Genomic DNA, 21,219 nt, shown 5'->3' with positions numbered 1-21,219 from the left:
CGATTTCTGAATGCATCGTCAAAAAAGTCAGAGTAAAATTCTGTGCTGGAGTCTACAAGTATATAGCACCCATAAACCCCGAAGGATGTGAATGCGGTACGAAATCCATTCTCTTTATGGACTGGAATCCACTTCCGGAATCTACTCGTTTTGCCGATTGTCACACGCTTTTTTATTGCTAATTTTAATTCGCATTCATATCACTCTGGGCTTTTCGGCACTACATAGCCTCCGGCGCACAGTGGGTCGAGTCAACAGGAGAGGTCGGACATGCAATTTTTAACTAAAACTGCCCATGTTGACGTTTAATTCGTCACATTATAATTTTCAAGGGGTGCGTTCCGAGGAAAATTTCACGAGGAAACCAGTAAAGCCACTTTTAAACCCTCGAAGTTTCATGTAAACGGAGTTATGAGCTTTTAAAGTTTCCAAATTTTGTCCGACCTCTCTCATTGACTCGATCCACTGTGCAGCACCGAAACTCTCCTTGATTTTTGCCGGTGCAGCATTCTCATTGGACACATGTTAAGGCCCGAGTCTGACAGACTGGGGTTAATTCTTTTGGATTGAATGTTTCAGAAGTTGAGTGAGTTGGTGTACGACTCGCACGCGGTGGTGCAGAAATATATCAAGAACCCGTTGCTCATCGGTGGTTACAAGTTCGACCTGCGGCTCTACGTGTGCGTCCCCTCATTTCACCCCCTCACAGTCTACATTTACAGGGAAGGGCTCGCCCGATTCGCCACTGAGAAGTTCTCGCTGGCTCATCTGGATAACTTGTTCGCGCATCTCACCAACTGCTCGCTCAACAAACTCGGCCCCGGCTACTGTGAGACGAAGGATAGAGTCGGCCATGGTAAGTCGGTATGCAGACAGTACGTCAACAGAAAAAAGGGCTACCTTTTTTCGACTACAGTCAAAGCGTCTACATTAAAATTCCTACTAAAATTATATCCACAGTCAAATATGTCTACGCTATTAAATTGTCCATGGTTTGTTTGCCCACTTAGAAAATGTCCCTTTTTAAGTGGTGGAAAAGACATTCTACACTAGCACTGCCGTGCTAAGAAAGAACGCCGTATGAGCATCCGAGAGTTGCTAAATTTCCCTTGCAAAACAATTATTTTTGACAACATTCGTGCATGTTTTTCCTTGACATTTTCAGATATTCAAGAATAAATTGCCCACTAAATTTTCTGCAAATTTTGGAAAATAATATTCACGATTTTCCCAGTAATCTCGGTTTTTATCAGAGGAAACTTGGCAACGCCTAAAGGTTCATACGGTGATTTTCCTCAGCACGGCAGAACAGCAGGCATCTGTTTCCCAAAAACCTGGTTCCTTTTTGCGAAGTGCGATCCACGAGGCCCGCCATAACGATCTTTTTCATAGACTCCGTGTAAAACGACTTCCTTATTTTCGAACCTCCCAAGTTCTAATATGATAAAAAATGTCAAAGGTCATTTTAGTGACATTCTGTTGATAACTCGTAAAAGGAGCGGCACGGTAAACGGGCACGTGGATTGACTTGCATCAACTAAAAATGACTCAACGTGCATTTGGCGCTTGCATTCGAGCGGAGGAAGAGGGAAATGGTTTTTATTACATTTACATGGCTAGACGTCTTTCCTGGGCGGATAATAAGCGTGTAAAAGATAATGCCATCACGCTATCCTCGACACCCATTATGCCTTGCACTGCGCGGCGGCCACTGCTTTGAATCGCGGATGGGTCGTTAGCTCGCCCAAAGATGCTTTTTCCTGGGTATAAATGGACGGAGTTAAACAGAAAGGAACCAAGCCACATCGAGATCGAACCGAGAAAAAGAGGTTTAAAGTTTGGCTCCTGCATAAGACTCAATGTAAAAGATAAACCTCAAGTTCAATTTCTGCAAAATTTGCTCCAACAAAATCTTTGAATTTTTGGCGATAGATAGTAGAGCAGTGGTTGAGTTCAAAACCACTCATAACTCAATTTTTTCCAAAATGTGGGTTGGTTCCTTTCTGCTTAACTCAGTCCAAATGGACTGCATTTTGCAATCTGGAACTATAGATTCTGGCTCATCTGAAAAAAAACACTTATGTGCATAGGGAAACCAATGGCGCATACGTTGTTTTTAAACCGGGCCAGAATTTATAGTTCCAAATTGCAAAATGCAGTCCAAATCTGCCGTCCACAGCATAAACGCCGTAGCTCCAATCAACAATTTGCATTTTTCTTCCCTGGTAAAAATTAGCGATAGGAGCTGCGTTTCAAAATACCATAGGCATTCTTATAGTCGGCTGAAGGAGGCGATAGAAAATCATATAGTTGGCTGTAGAAAGTGGAAAAAATCATACGGCCGGGCTACACGAAGCGATAAAAAATTATACAGCCGGGCTATAGTTCCTATCGCCGGGCTTTACACTTTATCGCCTGGCTGTTGCTTTTTCGCCATCGGCTATAAAAGGCTATAAGAAATTGTGTAGAAATCCGTGTGCTTTGTAAACCCTTAAGTTTGTACGGAATCACCTTAATATTTACAAAACGCACATTATTTTTTTTTCATCAATTAAAATGAGAATAATCCATACAGAGTGTGCAAACATTTCAAAGACATGAGTTGAAAAACGCTGACTCCGCAAGATTATATTGGAGCCTAACACAAAGCGGAGCGGCGGCGCACTGGCGCCTACAAACCCAACAGGGATACTTCACGGATTGCGCAATGCGTGAAGTATCCCTGTTAGGTTTGTAGGCGCCAGTGCGCGTTTTGCGCTGGCTGCCCGCCCGCCGCGCCGCGCCGCAGCGTAACACGGCGCTTGAAGCAACTTTTCACACCAGAGGTATTGCACAGTATCATACGAAACTGAAGGCGCTCCAACATATTAGGAATGACAGGCATCCTTCAAAAGTACGGAGCTTTCCTCGCAAAATAAATCAAGATACTACGGCCAAAAAAGAGAGCGGTAGTCCAAAAACTCACTAAGTCCTAGCATCCGTAATTAGTAACGTTTAGCATACACTTTATCGCCAGGCTGTTGCTTAATCGCCATCGGCTATAAAAGGCTATAAGAAATTGTGTTGCCGGCTATAGAAGCTATTGGAAATCTTACAGCCGGTTGTAGGTCTATGGTATTTTGGAACACAGAATCTACTGCCAATTTTTACCAGAGTTCCGCTCATACTGTTCTATTACGAGAAAACCTGATCACTAGGATGCATCATTTTGTTAATTTGAATTCTCGGTGGTATGCCACAGTTATTGAAGAACTAAGAAGGATAAATGGACTGCATTTTGCAATTTGAAACTATAAATCCTGGCTCATCTGAAAAATACTTATGTGCATAGGGAAACCAATGGCACATACGTTGTCTTTAAACCGGGACAGAATTTATATTTCCAAATGGGTTTTTCGGTAATAAAACATTTTTTCAGTAAAAAGCTGAAAAAATCTAGAATGGATTCACGGCGTTTTTGCTGAGGACAGCAGAAATGTGTCCTAAGATGGGGAAAATAATACAAGATCACTTTTATTTGGGGAGATGATTAGTCTACATAATTTAAAGTGAAGATGATAACGTGATGAAAGGGACCACATTTAGCGATCAAGAACCACTATTTCTGGCTCATTATAGAAATAACATACATGCCATTGGTTTCCCTATGCAGATACGTGCTTTTATGAAATAGCCAGAGATAGTGGTTCTTCATTGCAAAATGTAATCCAAATGTTCCTCTCTATCTTAGCTATATATTATATGTATTTCTATTCGTTATATGTTGTCAATTATTTCTACTTTCTATTTGGTTTTTCCTTCTTTATGATAGTTATTGCAGATAAATATACCCTCATCTTTGAAATTCTATTTTAAAAAAGTAATAATTATGAGCAGATCAAAATTGCGTTTGAAGTGACGTTATTATTCGACATTTTTCCGGGGGCTCCCAGAGCTCCCACACATGATCTAGTAAATGCTTCGACCCTCTTTGATGGACCCCTTTTTTAACCCTTCTTTCTGTAACTCTAGACTCCCCTCTACGAAAATTTTCTAGTTCTGCCAATGGTCTTATCAGGAACACAAATTAGGTAAAAGTTTTGAATTCATCCCAATGAATAAATTAAAAATGTGATCGATGCAACCAGTGACACTGAATTTTATAAACGCTCTGTTAAGTCATGCTTCAAATTAGATGAACATTCATAAGTGGACCTGAATGAACAGTCGATAAAAACTTATGTCTCACGATCGTCAAACTCTGTTCAATCTCCGAATTGTTTTAGCCTTTATTCACCGCCAGACAAGTTAGGAGGTATTGAATGCGGAAAGTCTTCAATCATCTGTGAAAGTTTTTTAGTTCATGATTCATGTTTTATCTTCTTGTTTTAGGATGCAAGTGGAATCTGAAACAGCTTCGACATTACTTTCATCAAGCGTTCATTCCAGACTGGCTAATTTGGCAGAGGATATCAGCGTTAATCGTCCTTACCATTGTTAGCCAAATTAATGGGGTACCGAGCACGAATAATTGTTTCGAATTCTACGGTTTTGATATCCTCCTGGACTCAAATTTAAACCCTTGGCTTCTGGAGGTAGGACTCCATGGCTTTTGGCCAGATAACCTTACATGAAGAGAGAACCTTACAAGAAAATTAGGCGACGAAAACTTTGATTAGATTACTTTAATTGTGTGAAAATTATTGAAAAACTCATAAACACCGAACATTTTAGAGGGACAAAAATATTCAAATGAATAGGTACTAATTGGACTCGGTTAACAGAAAGGAACCAAGCCGCAACAGTATTGCCAAATTTAATAGGGAAGTTTCATTTTTTATGAGAGAACGTCTGTGCAGATTCCTTTGAAAATTATATGGAATTTTCTTTGTATTGTGCAGAAAATTCACTGAAATTTGCACACAAATCCGCACAACCGTTTTCATGTAAAAAATTAAATTGCCCGATTAAATTTGGCAATAGCTGATGTGGCTTGGTTACTTTCTGTTTAATGCGGTCCAATCTTGGCTTATTTTAGAAACAACGTATGAGTCAATAGGTTCTCCATGCAGATAGTTTTATTAAAGAGGTATATTGATGGTTTGAGTCCGCCCGCAATCACGTTTCTCGGTTTGCAACGTTGCAGACTTCCTTTTATACTTTATCTTTCAAAGAGAAAACTACTCAACGGCAATTATTAAAAACTAGCTGTCGTGTTTTTTCTTCTCTGTGCGAAGAAAATTCTGCTAAAACTTCAAGAAATAATATTGATTTGTTTTCCTTTAACAAAATAAAATACGGCGGTGAAGATCCGCGACCACGTATCTCGTTTGCGGTTTTTGAAAATCCCCGCTCCTATTTTACTTTTTTAATGGATAACAAATCTACATTAATCTTTGAAGTTTTCGCACAATTTGCTTCGCACCGAGAAAAAAAATCCCGGCAGTTTTCAATAGTTGCCATTGAGTAGTCTTCCAATTAAAATATAAAATATGACAGGAATTCTGCAACGTCACAAACCGCGATACGTGGCTGGGGACTTACGCCATGATATAGTTCCTGATTGCAAAGTGTTGTCTAAATATTCCTGCGATGACTTTGATATTCACCGTGAGCTTTTTTTTTTTTTTTTCTGTCTGCTGTGAAATTGCACTTTTTCTTCTTTAGTTTTTACTTTGATTCATTCACCTTTCAAATTCTTTTACCGCAAAATAGTTATATGCACTGAAAAAGTTACGGGCTACTATATACACTGTTAAAAATCCCGCCGCGAAATTCACGCTTACTAAGTTGCTATTTTGACCACCTGTTACTCTGGGTGCATGCATCCGGCGCAAAATAAGTGCGGCGCGAAATTCACGCTGGATTTTTTTTTTTTTTTTTTCACTCAGAGTAAATCAGTGATATTTAACAGTGTAGACATACCGTCTGTTACCTCCGGGTGCTGGAGCCGTAGCTTAGATCGCTCTGGGTGCTACGCCCGGAACTTTCGGCCTCCGAGCCTGGAACGCGGACGGCATGTGACCCGTAAGTGCGGCTTCCACGGCGGGAGTTTTTTTTTCAATGTGCGTTGATTTTTTTCTCTCCTTTTTTAGGTTAACCTAAGCCCAGCCCTAGGCAACGACTGTGATGTGGATCCAGCCGTGAAGAAACCGATGCTCCACGACTTGTTCGACCTCCTGGGGCTGCCGGTCTGCAACACGGGTCTGTCCCTTTTCACCCTCTGGTCGGAGGACGCCATCCGACGGGAGAGTTTGAAGACGTGGAAGAGCGTCGATGACGAGGAACCTTGCAACCAGACCGATGATGAATCCTATGCCAGCACTGAACCTCAGGTAAAACTAAAACATGGTTGGATGCCACTGCTGCACGTAAATAACCTGAACCGCGCCTTCAATTGGGAAGGTATACTACAGACATCCTGTCTGCAGCAATAGTTACCTATTCAAAAAATTGAAGGAGCCTCCTCTGCGGAATATTCACAATTCGAATCAGTGAGAATGAGAACGAAAACACACCAACTCGGTAGCTCGAAAATGTTCACTTTTCATTAAAGACAGTCAATTTTCATAAAGGGCATTGAAGTTACCGCAACTCTTCCAACTTGGACATTTAAAGTGTCGTAAGTACTTGCCTTCAAGGCACCAAAAATCGTTTTATCAGACTAATTTCTGTGTAGTTTCGTATGTATCTTGATTATTTTCATTTTTTTCGATTTGGTGTGTTTTCGTTCTCACTGATCCATTTGAGAACGCTATTTGGACTGCGTTAAGTAGAAAGGAATCAAGCCACATGAGCCATTGCCAAATTTAATTGAGCAATTTAATATTTTACATGAAAACGGTTGTGCGGATTTCTGTGCAAATTTCGGCGAATTAATTTTCAAAGAAATCCGCGCTAAAGTTCTAAGAATTCTAAAAATTCTAAAAGTTCTAGAAATCCTAAGGAAAGAGGCTGTTTAAGGAACTACTGGAAACACGACCCTAAGCCACTTCATTCCTGAAGTGCCTGGAATCTATGACGTATTTTTGCGTCGAAACTTTGATCAAATATAAACGCAAAACGCAAAACGCAAAAAGACCCATTTTACCTCGTGTGTTGTAAATTAGTGCAGCTCACCGTACTACGTATCGAGGACGGTGTTGGGTGCGGAATTTACGCATCGCCCGTTCGTGAAAGAGAGCTCACTGCGACATGTTAATGATATAACTTTACGGGATGATGTTGTTAATAGGATTTGTACGCGTGGATCCCTGCGTTTAAAGCAATTATTCAAGTGATTGCGCTGCATCCAAGGGTCGAACACCCCTCTTCAAGTTTACTGAAATTGAGCCCGAACAATAATTTACAATTTTATCAAATACTTACGACGCAAATAGTCCTAAAGTTGGTCCATACATGCTGCGAGGAACTATGCGCAAATAACCTAAATCGAAAGGAACCTTCCAGCCTGCAAGCAACTCTCACAAATTTCCTTTTTTTCAAATTCATTTGCACGCAGTCCCTTTCAGCTTAAATGCATTCGATTAACTCCACTCCAATAATTACGATATAATATTATATTGATATTAAAAGGCATTTCCGAACTTTTCTGTAATTGTGATCAAAGATCGAAGAAAAATTTGGTTTATATTTTTTTTTTAAATGTTTTTCGATATGTTTCCATGCTGAGTTGTTTGTGCATGACTCCTCTCTGCTCTGAGATCAATAATTCAATTTTCTCTGTCCCGTAGTTGATCATAAGTCAATGGCTATAGTGCGAACCTACGTATCTCCGTTTGTGCGACGTTGCAGACTGCCTGTCTTACTTAGTTTTTTTCTTGGAAATCTAGTCAACGTAATTTCTTGAAAACTTTCCCCGGTTTTTCCTCTCCGTAAGCACAATATTCGAAACAAATTTCAAGCTATAAAGTTCGCTTATTTTTCATCGAAAAAATGAAATAGGAGCGGGAATTTTGAAATACCACAATGGAGATACGTGGTTTCGCACTTTAGCCATCAAAGTGTTTTTTTCTTCTTCTTCTTTTCTTTCTACTCTACCCTGTAGAAGAAGGAATTATTATCATCCAAAAAAAGAAAAGAAGGGTGGAAAAAATTGAAATATTTTAATCGCAGGTCCATTCGGCACGTGATGATCCGCGACCGCGGACAGCGGTGAACGTTGTGACTGTGGCGAAAAAATGGCGAAAACGGCAACAGTGCAAGGAGAAACATCGGACTGTGAAAAAAAATTGCTCCGGGGTGAATAGTGTTGGCGTTTGTCAGAAGGATATCAATGACAACGAGATGGAGAAACCAACACCGCCCCGGACATCGCCAAACCCGGCCAACATCGCCAATGACAGAGAGGCCGGTCAGACCCGAAAGACCAGACTAAAAACTAGACAGGCAAGTATACTTCAACTAAAACTACGGGCCCTGCTTGTTCATGTCGTACATTTGCTTCAATAAAATTAACTACATTTTGCTACACTGGAAAAAAACACATTGGATCTAGAGTTCAGACCCTTGAAAACATTGACAAGAAAAAATACTCTTGATTCAATTAGATTTAAGCTTAAATCAAAAGGAAATCCGCTCAAATTAAGATGCTTGGTTCTTGATTTAAGAAAATATACGATTGAATCAAGAGTATTTTTTCTTGTCGATGTTTTTAAGTGTCTGGACTCTAGATCCAATGTGTTTTTTTTTCCAGTGTATAAGGAACTACTGTTTCTGTCTCATCCATGAAATCACGTATCTGAATAGGGAAATCAACGACACATACGGGGCTTCTATAATGAGCCGCGTAAAGTAGTTCCATATTGTAGAATGTAGTCCAGGTAGACCGAGTTAAGTAGATAGGAACTAAGCCACATTGGTCATTGCCAAATTTAATTGGGTAATTTAATTTTTTACATGAAAACGGTTGTGCGGATTTTGGTGCAAATTTCAGTAAATTTTCTACATAGATTGACTGAAATTCCTTAAAATTTTAAAGGAATGCACATAAACGTTCTCTTGTAAAAAATAAAACTGCCCAATTACATTTGGCAATAGCAGATGTGCCTTGGTTTCTTCCTGCTCAACGCGGTCCGAGTATTCTTCTGTCATATCGTCAGAATATCGTGGCGTCATTAAAAATACAAAATAATACTAATATAAAAATTCCTGGGAGTGTCAATGTAACCCACCCACGATGATAGCCGCACAAAATTCCGAAATTAATGCACAAATGCGCACGACTCCGTCGAATCCACGAGTGATAGGAAAAATAGGACGAAGTGTAGGTAAGTTTGCATCACGGGGAATTGAAGGCGTTAAATAAGCCTCTGCACTATCAAGGCAGTGTAGTGTGATATTCATCGACTCTCAAACACAGGTCTGTTCGTTGCTCTTCTGAGGCTTCGATGTCGATGTACAAAATTTTAAAAACATTACGACGCAACCTCCTCATAACATCCATAAAATCCATCATCAATGCAGAAATTATATGCTTCAGTTTTGCAGGTGCACACACATATACATGCATTTGAAAGTGAGTGGTCGGGCGGCTGAATTTATTTAAATAATTTAATGAAATTTTGCATAAAATTTCATTTCTATTTCATTTCCCATAAAATTTCAACGATTTTTCAGGGACGGCGTATGTAATCCGGAAATATTCCACATGGAGAAAAAAACCTCGTGCGTGGGACCCGAAGTTTAGGTCATATGGATCTCTGAAGTTTTCGGATTGAGAATCTGAACACTTTAGGTCTAGTTGTCGAGGTTTGGATCACACATCTGAAACTCCAGTTCTTACATCTGAAGTACTTCAGATGTGAGAACCGAAGTTTTTCGGATGTGAGAACCGAAGTTGTTCGGATGTGAGAACCGAAGTACTTCAGATGTAAGAACTGAAGTTTCAGATGTGTGATCCAAACCTCAGCAGTTGGACCTAAAGTGTTCAGATGCTCAATCCGAAAACTTAAGAGATCCATATGACCTAAACTTCGAGTCTCACGCACCAAGTTTTTTTCTCTGTGCAAGGACTCGATAAAAAAGTTCGGAAGGTCATGGGGACTCGATAGGGAAGGATATGTCTATATAGCCCGTAACTCTTTCAGTGTTGTATAAAGTTTTATATGTCTGAATCCAGCAGATCCGCACAAAGGCGAACCTACCAGCGATCACCGTGGGCGAAGACTACCCGGACAGCACGACGAGCCGGGCGACCTGCAGCGAGGACAACGTGCGGGTCCAACCGCGACGGACCTTCAACTACGGGCAGAAGAAGGGCTCCATGTCGGACCTCTGGGTGTGGGGCAACGGGCGGGACTGGTCCTGCCCCAAGGCCAAGGAGGGCGACTGGGTGAGGGCCTACCCGCACTCCCCGAGGGACGCCCGCCGCCCCGACCTCCGGGACACCAACGCCGGGAGCCTCTTCTTCAACGACCGCGAGATCCGGCCAGTCGTCACCGCCGTCGGCAGGTACCTCAAGGTCGCCAAGGAGGTCTTCGCCAAGAACCAGCACATGTCCGACGAGGTCCTCAATAATATGCTGCTTAATAATTTAGGGATTCATGGCGACGTCTGGCTGCCGCCCTCCTGAATAGTTCGTCATGTCTTCAGATCGTTCTTTTAGGAATTCTAATTGATCAAGCATAGGCGGATCCTAGAGTACCTATATTAAGAGAGTATGGCCACTGGGCCCTAGAGTCCCTTTATACCAAGAGTTAGGACAACTCACTTTTGATTGGGCTGAAAGTGGCCTAAAAAAAAATCCAATTCTGATTGGTTCTCGCTCATGGAGGCCGAAACGAGTGCACCAAGATGGCGGTACCTCGAATGTGAACAAGAATAATGAAAATATTACCTAATTGTGGTTCATCAAGAGTAAATTGTTATTTCCATCGGTCCAAAATGAAAATAGATTAAGAAATTATTCACAAACCAATCTCATTTTCTTTTTAATTGATCAATTTGTTGATGTTGTTGTTTTTGTTTGACAGACATCGCAGGATTCCTGATCCTTATCCCTCAATATCGTTCGTTTGGGTGCACTCGTTTCGGCCTCCATGGCCAGCCAAGGCCGGCTGCCAGTCAGCTGATAATCGAGTTGTCTTAACTCTGGGTATAAAGGGACTCTACTGGGCCCCATGGAGAGGCTTAGGACCCAAAAATGGCGGTGCTTCGTTTTGGTTTTTGAGGATGGGAGGGGGGTCATTGCCAACTTTTGACAGTTATCACCAACCGCACTTGCTGCCAACCTTATTACTACATCTAAGATAATTTTTCTCGAAAATTGCACACGATTAGCCGTAAAAATATGTAAAGAAGTCGCAATAGTGCATTTGGGTTTTCTCGTTACGATGAGCAAAGAAAAGTACATTTTGAGTCATTTTGCACTACATTAACTTATGGCGTCCGCCATTTTTGGGTCCTAAGGGCTCCATTCAGCCTAAGATGGCTGAGCCAATCAGAGGTGGTAACACCAGTGGCCATGCTCTCTTAAAATAGGTACTCTAGCGGATCCTAGTAGCGGGGCATGCTTTGCGATACATCGATTGATTTGCCATTTAAACCTATGGGAAAGGATCGATAGACAGGGTGTCTACAGCGAGCACCTTATGAATCGATTCCTTGCCGTAGCTACAAATGGAGAAATATCGATAATCGATCATTCACGCCTCGCCACTGGCGGATCCAGATACCTCAAATCGGGAGGAGGGGAGAAGAGGGTGCGGGGGCCTCCCCCGGAATATTTACGAATTTTTGCAATCAGTTTGAGTCAATTTCATCATGAATAGTTACCGAATGTAAGCGTCTTTCCATCTTCTTTCCTGCGTTCCTTCCTTCTTTCCTCCGTATTTTCCTCCTTTTTTCCTTCTCTTTTCCGTCCTTTCTTCCCGGGCCAGCTAAAAAGGCGTGCGCCCCCTATGCCCTCCCATCTGGATCCGCCTATGTGATCTAGATCCACCACTATGTTGCACTGCTACATGGTCTGTCTTTGAGGAGCAATTAATTGTTGCAGTTGAGAGTGCTTGGTTCGCTAAATTCGCAATATTTTTTATAATTTTTTTCTCAAATGGGAAATTTTATAAAAATAAATTGAAAACTGAGGAAATTCATTGCCCTATTGTAACGTGATCAGGCAGCATTACCCGTCTAAACACATGTGTTCTATGCTCGCAATGTAGCAGCATTAATAATGAGTAGTTATGACATTAAATTTGTGAGAATTCGTTGAGATTTGATAAAAAATTACAAAAAGAACTTGATTCAATGATTCGCTCAGTCTCGGACTGGTATTTATTAGAGCTCAAAAATATTTTGACTCCATAATTGAACTTTTTGGTTTTGTTTTCCCCGCGAAATGGTGTGGACCCAGCACTATTTCACCACCTTGTTACATACAGTTCGGGTCATTTCTTAGTGTTTTTTTCTTGTTCAATGATTCAATGTGTAAGATGGAGATAGCATAATATCAAATATCTCTCTTTCTTACACATCGGGGGTTGAATGATAGAAGTCAGTTTTCGTAATTTTCGTAATCAATTTTCAACAAATCTTCATAAATTTAATGTCACACCACTCAATACCGGTACACGTTATGGGTCAATATCTAAAATTAATGTTTACTTTACCATGAGTATTGCTTCTTAAAGACATAAACCGTATAGCAGCGCAACGTAGTGACTGATCTCGTCCCTAGATTCTTTAGAATCACCTTGCCAGTAGCGAGTTGACAATTTTCTCATCATAATTCATGTATAATCGAAAGCGTTTTTCATTAATAATGTGCGACACCCACGGTAGGTCAAGAGGTCCCTGTCAAGTGCTGAGCCGAGGGGACAGGAGTTTCAAGTCAAACCTTGCGTACGGTTGGGAACGCTTATCGTAGTTTGAACATTTAATAAGGAGAAGGGTCAAAAAAAGTATAATTTACATTTTTAACGTTTTCTTTCCCTAGAAATTAGATGGAAGGGTGTTCTCAGCAAAATTTAATTTGTAGAAGGGGAGAGGGTATCAAAAATCGAATCCATTGCTTGACATCTACTTTTAATATACGAACGTCTCCTAACAGATCTGTGATGATGAGGTTGTGAATTTGATGACCGGTGTTAGAGATAAATTTAGCCAAAAAATGTGATTTGCTGCCAGTTGGCTGCTAGGAACTTTTCCATAACTACCCTTACTCTTTGATCCGAATAGTGAGATAAAGAGGGGTAAAGAGGTGAGTCAAATAAATATTGAAGGTAGGTACTAGTGAATCATAGCAGAAAATTTAAGATGAGTGTTTTCCAAATTCAACGACCCTCTGTCAACATAGCGATAGATAAATTGATGACATATGAACTGATTATGCGAGTTTCAGTCTGATTATTGATGGAGACATCTATTTTTGGTTAAATGAGCTTATCAATTCATACCAAATGCAATGACAGCGGTTTTTAATAGCCATAAAATCTATCGTCTCAATCCAATTTTCTGAGAAGAGCTACTAAAATTTTGCTGTCACTCCGACACACCCAATCATTCATTATACATTATTGTCGAAACATAAGCTGCTCCTTACGTAACTTGGTCTTAATATGCCACTTTCAGTAGAATATGTATTGAGGAATAAACTTTATGAAAATGTTGTCTAATCTTAGTTTTTAGATTAAAATTGTAAATTATTTTGGTTTTCTTTATCAGCCATATCTAATTTTTATCCTCTCGGACAGTTTTTCATAGAACTGAAAAATTAATAAAATTAAGCTTTGTCTGTGATTCTAAAACCACTATTTTCTGTCTAGCGTCACATTGCCTTGTTTGTTAATTGCCTAAGACCAAAGTCAGCTTCACATGATTTGGTAACCTAACCATCTTCACATTTGCCTTGGTTTTTACTGTAAAACAACGCTTATGGATTTTACAGAAGGTTCGTTTAGAATAATTATTTATTTAAAATTCTGACGAAATGAAGTCGTTAAAATACTGGAATAAATAAAAAAGCAAGATGCTTATATTCTTGCTGTACTCAGATTACATTAAAAAATCATCCTCTTCAATATATTTCTATTATTTTGATTTTGCGATACTGTTCATCCTAGAAAAATTGTTTTTGAAGCATCATATTTTACAATTAACAGGTTTCGTCATGCCTATTACCTTCTATTTCACTTGCCTGGTTTTACTGAAAAGAATTTACTTTGAGGAAAGTATTTTTAACGTAAAATTACTGTGGTTCTGGGTGCATGTCATTATCACACTGCCTTACAACAACTAAGTTGCCCGTTATTCATACTATAATTAATTCATTGAATTCCTTTAATGTATCATTAGACCTCAAATTTTTTAAGTGTAAAATCTGAGGAATATTTTAATAGACACTTGTGTTCCTACAGTAGAAAAATTAAACGATCTTTTATTTATTCTCACCCCAACTTTAGTACTAGTTTATTATCTTATCCTAGTCATGCTGAATCTATTGCAGCATTTGCAAGTCAAGAATTTGTTCTATAATTTAAAATTTTTCGGAATCCTTCATCGTCTTTTAAACGTTTTCTCGTGTGTTTTTTTTTCTTCTAGACAACTAAAATACCTTACGCCTTTAAACTCTGCATAAATTAACCTGGATTACGTAGGATATCCTTACAAAATAGCAAAATCTAGTGTTATTAAGTTGCCTGTTAAAAATAAAATGCTTCCAGGACTTTATGTCCACCTACCTTTCGTCCATGAAATGAATGTCCACCGCTATTTATGCCCACTAAACGTTAAGTCCGCAGTCTATATTAAGTCTACTGGATTTAATGTCCAACCATGAATATGTCCAAAATTGTCCAAATTGTCCACATTTTTTTCTTCTCATTTAAATGACAGGAACTACCTCAAAAATAAATGCATACTACCACTACCTTCATTCTTAAAAACATTTTATTCATGAATCAAGTCATGAAAGAAAACAGACTCTAAGAGCAGATAAAAACATATGTTCATGTGTACACTGTACGGACATGATAAGATGAAAACCGAAGCGGGAGCCTGGAAAACGCTCCAATGCCAAATTAAACATTTTTCAGTAACAGATGCTGTCAAAATTGAAAGTCCTCTTTAACTAGTTCTTTCGTGCGCCTTCAATCTTGTAGGATACTGTGCAACGCCTCTGACGCGAAATAGTTGCTTAAAGCGTTTGCGGCGCGGCAGGCAACCAGCGTGACACGCGCACAGGCGCCTACAAACCTAACGGGATACTTCACGCGTTGCGCAATGTGTGAAGTATCCCGTTAGGTTTGTAGGCGCCAGTGCGCAGTCTGCGCTGCTAACACGCCGCTCCGCTCTGTGATAGGCTCTAATATTTAAACTCGCGGAGTCAGCGTTTTTCAATTCATAATTTTGAAATGTTTGCCCTCTCTGCATTGATTATTCCCTTTTAAACTGATGAAAAAGAAATATGTACTACTGGAAAATATTATGTGTTTTTCTAAATATAAGAGTAGTTCCGTGTCAAATGTAATGATTTCCAAAGCATTAAAATTTATTCTTTTATGTTTTGGGCTTTTACTGTGCTGCAGCGTGGTGTAAGCGCAATTAAACGCTAAAATTGGACGTATTTGACTCAAGAAGGTCGATTCACAAATAAGTTAAAAACAAAAAATTGCGTGCTTCTTAGTTTTTTTCCTCTTCTATTAATTTTTTTTATAGTTTCTTTCATCACAACTATGGCTCATTGAGATTCATATCGATGCCATTACTTGGAAAAGGTTTTACAAATATTTACTACGTATTAAAAATGTAAATTTTTCTAATATGAAGTAATCAATTTCATTAAAAAAAAAAGAATGTACATTTAAGGCATATTTTAAATCGGAAATTTCAAGGATAAAAATGAAACAAGTATTTACCAAAGACAATTTGAAAAGATGAATCAAAAGAAGAAATTAACATTTCATTTAAAATATGAGTTACGATAACAACACCTTATTCTCTCTTAATTTTCTCATTTCGATATTGTCAATATAATTTTACACACGTACTAAAATATAATGCTTGAATCTGATTTTAGTGGACTTTACATTTGTGGACTTAACTTAGTGGACGTTTAAGTAATGAACTTAGCAATAGTGTGGGCTTTAGAACTGTGGGCGTAAAAATTGTGGACGAAAAGTCTGTGGACGAAAGTCTGTGGACGTAAAAAAGTGGATATAAAGTCTGTGTACCAAATATAATATCAGAGAAAATTAGGTAACATCTAACATGGTTAAGCTGATTCCGCTTAAATCGTCTCATTCAGCCTTCAAAGAAGTAAAATATAAAAGGATATCTGCACCGTTGCGAACCGAGAAATATGGTTTGGTATTTTCAACAGCAAAATAACAAGGACTATAATGGCGTGCTAGGGGAAAATACCGTATGAGCATTCGAACGTTGCCAAATTTCTTCTCTGAAAATAAGTATTATTGAAGGAAGTTATGGGTATTTTGCTCTGTAATTTTCAAAAATTTTAGAGCAAATTACGAACACAATTCTCTGAAAAATCGGGGGGGGGGGGGGTTACTTCCCGCAAAAAAATCCGTGATTTTTCAATGGAAAATTGGCAACATCTAAAGGCTCTTACGGCGTTTTTTCTCAGCACGGCAGCATAAGAAAATAATGCCTCCGTCAACAAGTACGTATTCCTGCCTAGTAAGAACGTAATTCAATTTCCGCATGAGCTTCAGAAAGCATGGATTTATATGTAAAACAGGGCTCACGTGGAAATTAAGATACGCCCTCACGTCAGAGGAGGGGGGGGGGGCGGGAGAGACGAGACGCTCATTTCCCTATAATCTCTCCCTTGCGTTAATTGTTTTATGGCGCATGCATCCACCCGCCCTCTTGAAATTGATTTACAACCCTTTGCTCCCGATCTCCTTGTCGCATCCTGAACCTTCCCCAATCGAACGACTACGCGCTACGGTAAACTAGTTGCTCTGAGGTCAGCACCGGATGTTGAGTGTTTATACCCCAGCAACTGGTCCTTGAGGAGGATTTTGAATAAACATCTTAAACGGGCACTTGTGTGCGCAGCGCGAGGGATGTTGAAAGGATGTTTAAAGGGATGCTGCGGTTTTGGCTCGAGCCCTAACTTCGGTTCAATAATGGTGAGTGGAGTCATGCAAGTTGGCAACACTCTTATTACTCCATTTAAATCCATTGAAAATATCGATGTAGGCTAGGCTCAACGAGAATAGATTGTTTTACATGGGCCTGTGTCACACTATCAAAATGCTCCATCAAAATATCAAGGTCAGGGGTTGTGATTGGCTTATTCGATGACTTGGACCGATCACAGCACTTGACCTTGACATTTTGATGGAGTGTTTTGATTGTGTGACACAGGCTTTACATGCATTTAAATTGAGGAATAACAGTGTTTAAAAAAAAATATATACATTTTCAGAAAAATGAGCCTCTAGTGAGTTTAAGCTAAACAAGTGCATGTCATTTACTCTCCATAAAATTGAAGTTCACGCATAATTTTTAGTGTCGTAGATTGACGACAAAAGCCGAAAAAAACGTATTTTTACTGCAGCGTTTCAAAATCACCGACTATGTTTCATTTTTTCGAGAGGAAACTTTAACTAAAATGTCCTCTGGAAGTTTTCGGCGAATATTTTAAAATGATGGAATGGACCTCACAAAATGCCTGACTTCTCTATTTGCCTGCGACATGTACAATACATTGCTGCTGCGTCACGAGATTGACTTCATTGTGCCGATTTAACTCATGACTTAAAAAATGAGAAATATAAGCAAGAGAGGGTCTGAAGCACAGAAGAGGGAGAGAGTCGACAGAATAAAAGTAAGTCGTCTCTTAAAACGAGTTAGGATGCGACACGCCGGGACTCTTCGGGATTATTCCCGTGCTAGGTCGACTCCGTGTCCAGGGTCAAGGTCTTCCCACGCAGAGTTTGATTCGTACTATAACAAGCTTGAGAACTTGAGAAGCTGAGGCTATTTAATCCCAAGCTATTGAGTTGTCAATCAGAATGATCGCAGAATCGTGGGTATTGTGATGACCGCATGTCAGAGGGCTGCAATTACAACATAGGGACCACTCAAAAACGTTCCATGCACTCTGGGCGGGGGAGAGATCGTCAAGTGCGCGATGAGTGAAAAGAGTGCGTGGCATACCGCGAGAGCTTTAGCGAAAAGACACTTTTTGAAAGATTATTCAAAAATGTGGTCAAAGAACAACAAAAAATATTTTTTTTTTACGTAAGAATAAGCGTCTCCATGAGACAAAACGTAATTTTTCAGAAATATGCAAGAAATACATGACAAACTGGATAAGGCGTGGCTAGGGGGGGAGGGGGTCTACAATTCAAACTTTCAGCTGAACTTAATTTATGAATGACCTCATGTGGTTACCTCCGTTTGAACAACATTTTGCAATCAGGAGCTGCAATTTCTGGTTCATCCATAGAACCACTTATGCGCTTAAGGGAAACTAATGGTATATACGGTGTTTCAAAACTGAGCCAGAAGTTGTAGTTTCTAATTGCGTAGTTAAATACGTTTAGCATGTGCTCTTAAGCGCCTCGAGGCTAATTTTAGAAAAGAATCCCGGTCCCTGTTTTTTTCCACAGCGTCACAGAAACTCCTTCTCATTCGAAGATTTTGCCATATGTGAGTTCTAGAAGGGGAAAAATATGGTAAGTATAAATCCTCCTGCTTTTTGGGTTCTGGGTAGAGTCTCAGATGAATGAAATCCAAATTGGATTACATGCACCAGGCACTACAGAGTTTTTAATCTGTGAATACTCTGGCAAAGCTCATGCAATATCAAATGCCAATAGGACTTCGATTATCTCCTCATTCCATTTAAACAGTTTCCGTGGCAAGTGAACAATGAAAATACTCTCAAAGATCGGCCAGCTGTGGAAAGTGGTAAGTTTACCCTTCATTTCCATGAGATACCACAAACTCACAGCGGAGCAAGATTAGTAGCGCACTTAATCAAGTGTACATTTACTACCGAGGATAATATGAATGGCTTTCATGAAAACCATTCTAACTGCACAACACTCGAACAGGTGCAAGGGAGCTCGGTAGGCTGTCTCGCATCGGGAAATTTTCGAAATTTTAAAGCATCCAATATGTAATTCTAGCACGTTCCTCTTGAATTTGTCGCCGCACTGGAAAAAAAAAAAACACATTGGATCTAGAGTCCAGACTCTTGAAAACATTGCAAGAAAGAATACCCTTGATTCAATCGGATTTTTGTTCGAATCAAAACGAAATCCGCTTAAATTAAGAGGCTTGGTTCTTGATTTAAGCTGGATTCTAATTGAATCAAGGGTACTTTTCTTGTCGATGTTTTTAAGAGTTTGGACTCTAGATCCAATGTGTTTTTTTTTTTTTTTTTTTTTTTTTTTTCCAGTGCGGTGTGGCTATTATGCGTATGTTTGCATTTCATGTTCGACAAATGGACGGTAAGACTTCCAAACCACTAATATCGGTTTGCGACGTAGCAGACGTCTTGTCATACTTCATTTTTTACATGAAAAACTATTCACCGTCACCTTTTAAAAATGCCCGTAATTTTTCTCCTCTGCGCGAGGGAAATTCTGTTAAAAGTTCAAGGAATGACGTTGATTTGCACATACCAACACGAATTTAAAAGGTTAACGCCAAACTGAACGACTCAATGGTGATTGTGAATGATAGCCGACAACGTTAAATTACAATACAACGATTAAAGCGCGCAAGGCGTGAAGTATTCATGCAGTCTTGTAGCCGCTAATGTGCGTTTTAGGCTAACTAACCGACTGCACTGCGTTTGGCGTAATGCGAGAAGTATTTATGCAATCTAATAGGCGCTAATGCGTTCCGCGCCGACCGCACTGTTTGGCGCAATGCGTGAAGTATTCCTGCAGCCTTGCAGGCGCCAATATGCCTTGCGACCGCTTCTCCGCGGATCTGCTCACTTATCGGAATGCGTACGTAGTTAAATGGTTGCAAAATCGATCCGGATAATCCAGAGTCCGAATAATACGAAGCCGGATAATCCAGAGTCTACTGTACTTAAAAAAAATAAAATGGGAGCGGAAATTTTTAAACACCGCAAACGAGATACCGTCACCCCCCGGTCAAAGTATCACAAGCACCATGCAACGTTTGAAAATTTCCGCCGTCACTTTAGTTTTTTTTTACACAGACATTTTTCAACCTGTCCGATAATTTCACTGAACTCTCTTTGTGCTGTCGATAAAATTCAGTGACATTTTCAAACCGATTCAACCAACAATTTCTCTGTAAAAAAATAGAATGGCGGCGGAAATTTTGAAACGTCGCATGGCACTTGTGATACTTTCGTCGGAAAGTGACGATACGTGGTTTGCGAGTTTTATCGTTCAAATGCAGAAATCGTTCGTTTCGCGCATGCTTTGAGCACGTGTTGCACACTCTAGCCCCTAAAAAATTACAAATATTTCATATTTTTTTTCATTCTGATCCACCCTGCTCCGGAGTCCACGGAACCTGCTATCGATGTAAACCTGCGCGGTGCGGCCAGCGGATGTCAACCTCGCGGCGGTTTTCCGCGTCGGGTGGCATGCTTTGCGATGTATCGTTTGTCTGCCATTCAACCTACAGAAAAGGATCGATAAACAGGGTGTTTAAAACGAACACTTTAACAATCGATTTTTAACCATAGCTTCAAATGAGGAAATATCGAAAATCGATCATTGGACGTCTCACCACCGGTTTTCCGTGTCGGGTGGCATGCCACCGTCAACGTCGGGGTCGGCCGCGCGCCGCGTGAATAAATTTCGCCTTCCGAGCCAGACGGAGTGGAGTGCTGCCGTCCTAAGGAAAAACCTCGTATGACCCTCCAGACGTCGCCAAATTTCCCTCGATAAATTATGAATTTCCTGCGAAATCCGAGTATATTTTCCCTCCAATTTTACACAGAATTACATTCGCCGTAAAATCTAAGTTATCTGAAAATTTCGAAAGGATACGTTCATTAGTCTCCTTATAAATGAACATTTTACCATGGGAAATTTGGCAACTCTGGAATGCTCATACGGTGTTTTTTCCTTAGGACGGGAGAGCGGACGATCGGGGTTGTATCGCGTGTTTCGGATGAGTTAGTGTGTTTACTATCTCCGAAGCCGCAGCGACCAACGAGAGAAGCAGAGTAGTGATGAAACAGTGATGTACGCCGAGAACGTGATAAAAAACCTAATTAATTATTCTGAAAGCAACCGCTGTTGCCGGCCCCTCTAACCTCACCCGATCATC

The 21,219-nt window shown here is 40.0% G+C and overlaps 1 protein-coding gene across 1 annotated transcript in view; it reads left to right on the top strand.

Annotated features, from left to right (window-relative positions):
• The window catches only part of LOC109032700 (probable tubulin polyglutamylase TTLL2), a 44,812-nt gene extending 30,455 nt beyond the window's left edge, over positions 1-14,357 (top strand). Inside the window, 5 exon segments of the mRNA XM_072302472.1 lie at positions 580-856; positions 4,372-4,574; positions 6,075-6,314; positions 8,095-8,367; positions 10,103-14,357. Of these exon segments, the coding sequence (XP_072158573.1) occupies positions 580-856; positions 4,372-4,574; positions 6,075-6,314; positions 8,095-8,367; positions 10,103-10,552 (1,443 nt within the window). The 3' untranslated portion in view covers positions 10,553-14,357.
• Positions 14,358-21,219: the final 6,862 nt, after the last annotated feature.

The sequence above is a fragment of the Bemisia tabaci genome, chromosome 7, assembly GCF_918797505.1.
Source record: "Bemisia tabaci chromosome 7, PGI_BMITA_v3".
Lineage (NCBI taxonomy): Eukaryota > Metazoa > Arthropoda > Insecta > Hemiptera > Aleyrodidae > Bemisia > Bemisia tabaci.
The sequence above is the reverse complement of the archived record's forward strand: the minus strand, read 5'-3'. Positions and strand labels throughout refer to the sequence as shown.